Source organism: Fulmarus glacialis, unplaced genomic scaffold (assembly GCF_000690835.1).
Source record: "Fulmarus glacialis isolate BGI_N327 unplaced genomic scaffold, ASM69083v1 scaffold15143, whole genome shotgun sequence".
NCBI lineage: Eukaryota > Metazoa > Chordata > Aves > Procellariiformes > Procellariidae > Fulmarus > Fulmarus glacialis.
The window spans coordinates 1-371 of NW_009201147.1; the positions used below are offsets into that span (position 1 = coordinate 1).

General features: G+C 66.0%; 1 protein-coding gene across 1 annotated transcript in view; it reads left to right on the forward strand.

Moving 5' to 3' along the window:
• Window positions 1-48: 48 nt before the first annotated feature.
• LOC104073908 (PDZ domain-containing protein GIPC1-like) overlaps window positions 49-371 on the forward strand; it is a gene marked incomplete at its 3' end in the record, with an annotated part of 1,175 nt that continues 852 nt past the window's right edge. The window contains exon 1 of the mRNA XM_009573846.1: window positions 49-240. Coding sequence (XP_009572141.1) covers window positions 58-240 — 183 coding nt within the window. The remainder of the gene's footprint in view (window positions 241-371) is intronic.

Below are 371 nucleotides of genomic sequence, written 5' to 3' on the forward strand. Positions count from 1 at the left end.
GTGTCCCTGGTGTCCTCAGGCCCCCCCCAGCCCTGACGCCGCTCTCCCGGCCAGGTGATGTTCTGCACCCTCAACACGCACAAGGTGGACATGGAGAAGCTGCTGGGTGGCCAGATCGGCCTTGAGGACTTCATCTTCGCCCACACCAAGGGCCAGCGCAAGGAGGTCGAGGTCTTCAAGTCGGAGGAGGCCTTGGGTCTCACCATCACTGACAACGGTGCCGGCTACGCCTTCATCAAGGTGACACTGCCGGGGGGGGACGTTGTCACCGGGCAGGGGGACCTGAGGGTGCTCAGAGAGGGCCCTGAGCCACCCTGGGGCGGGGGGGGATGTGGGGACACCCCAGAGGGTGCTCAAGGCAACGTGGGGGT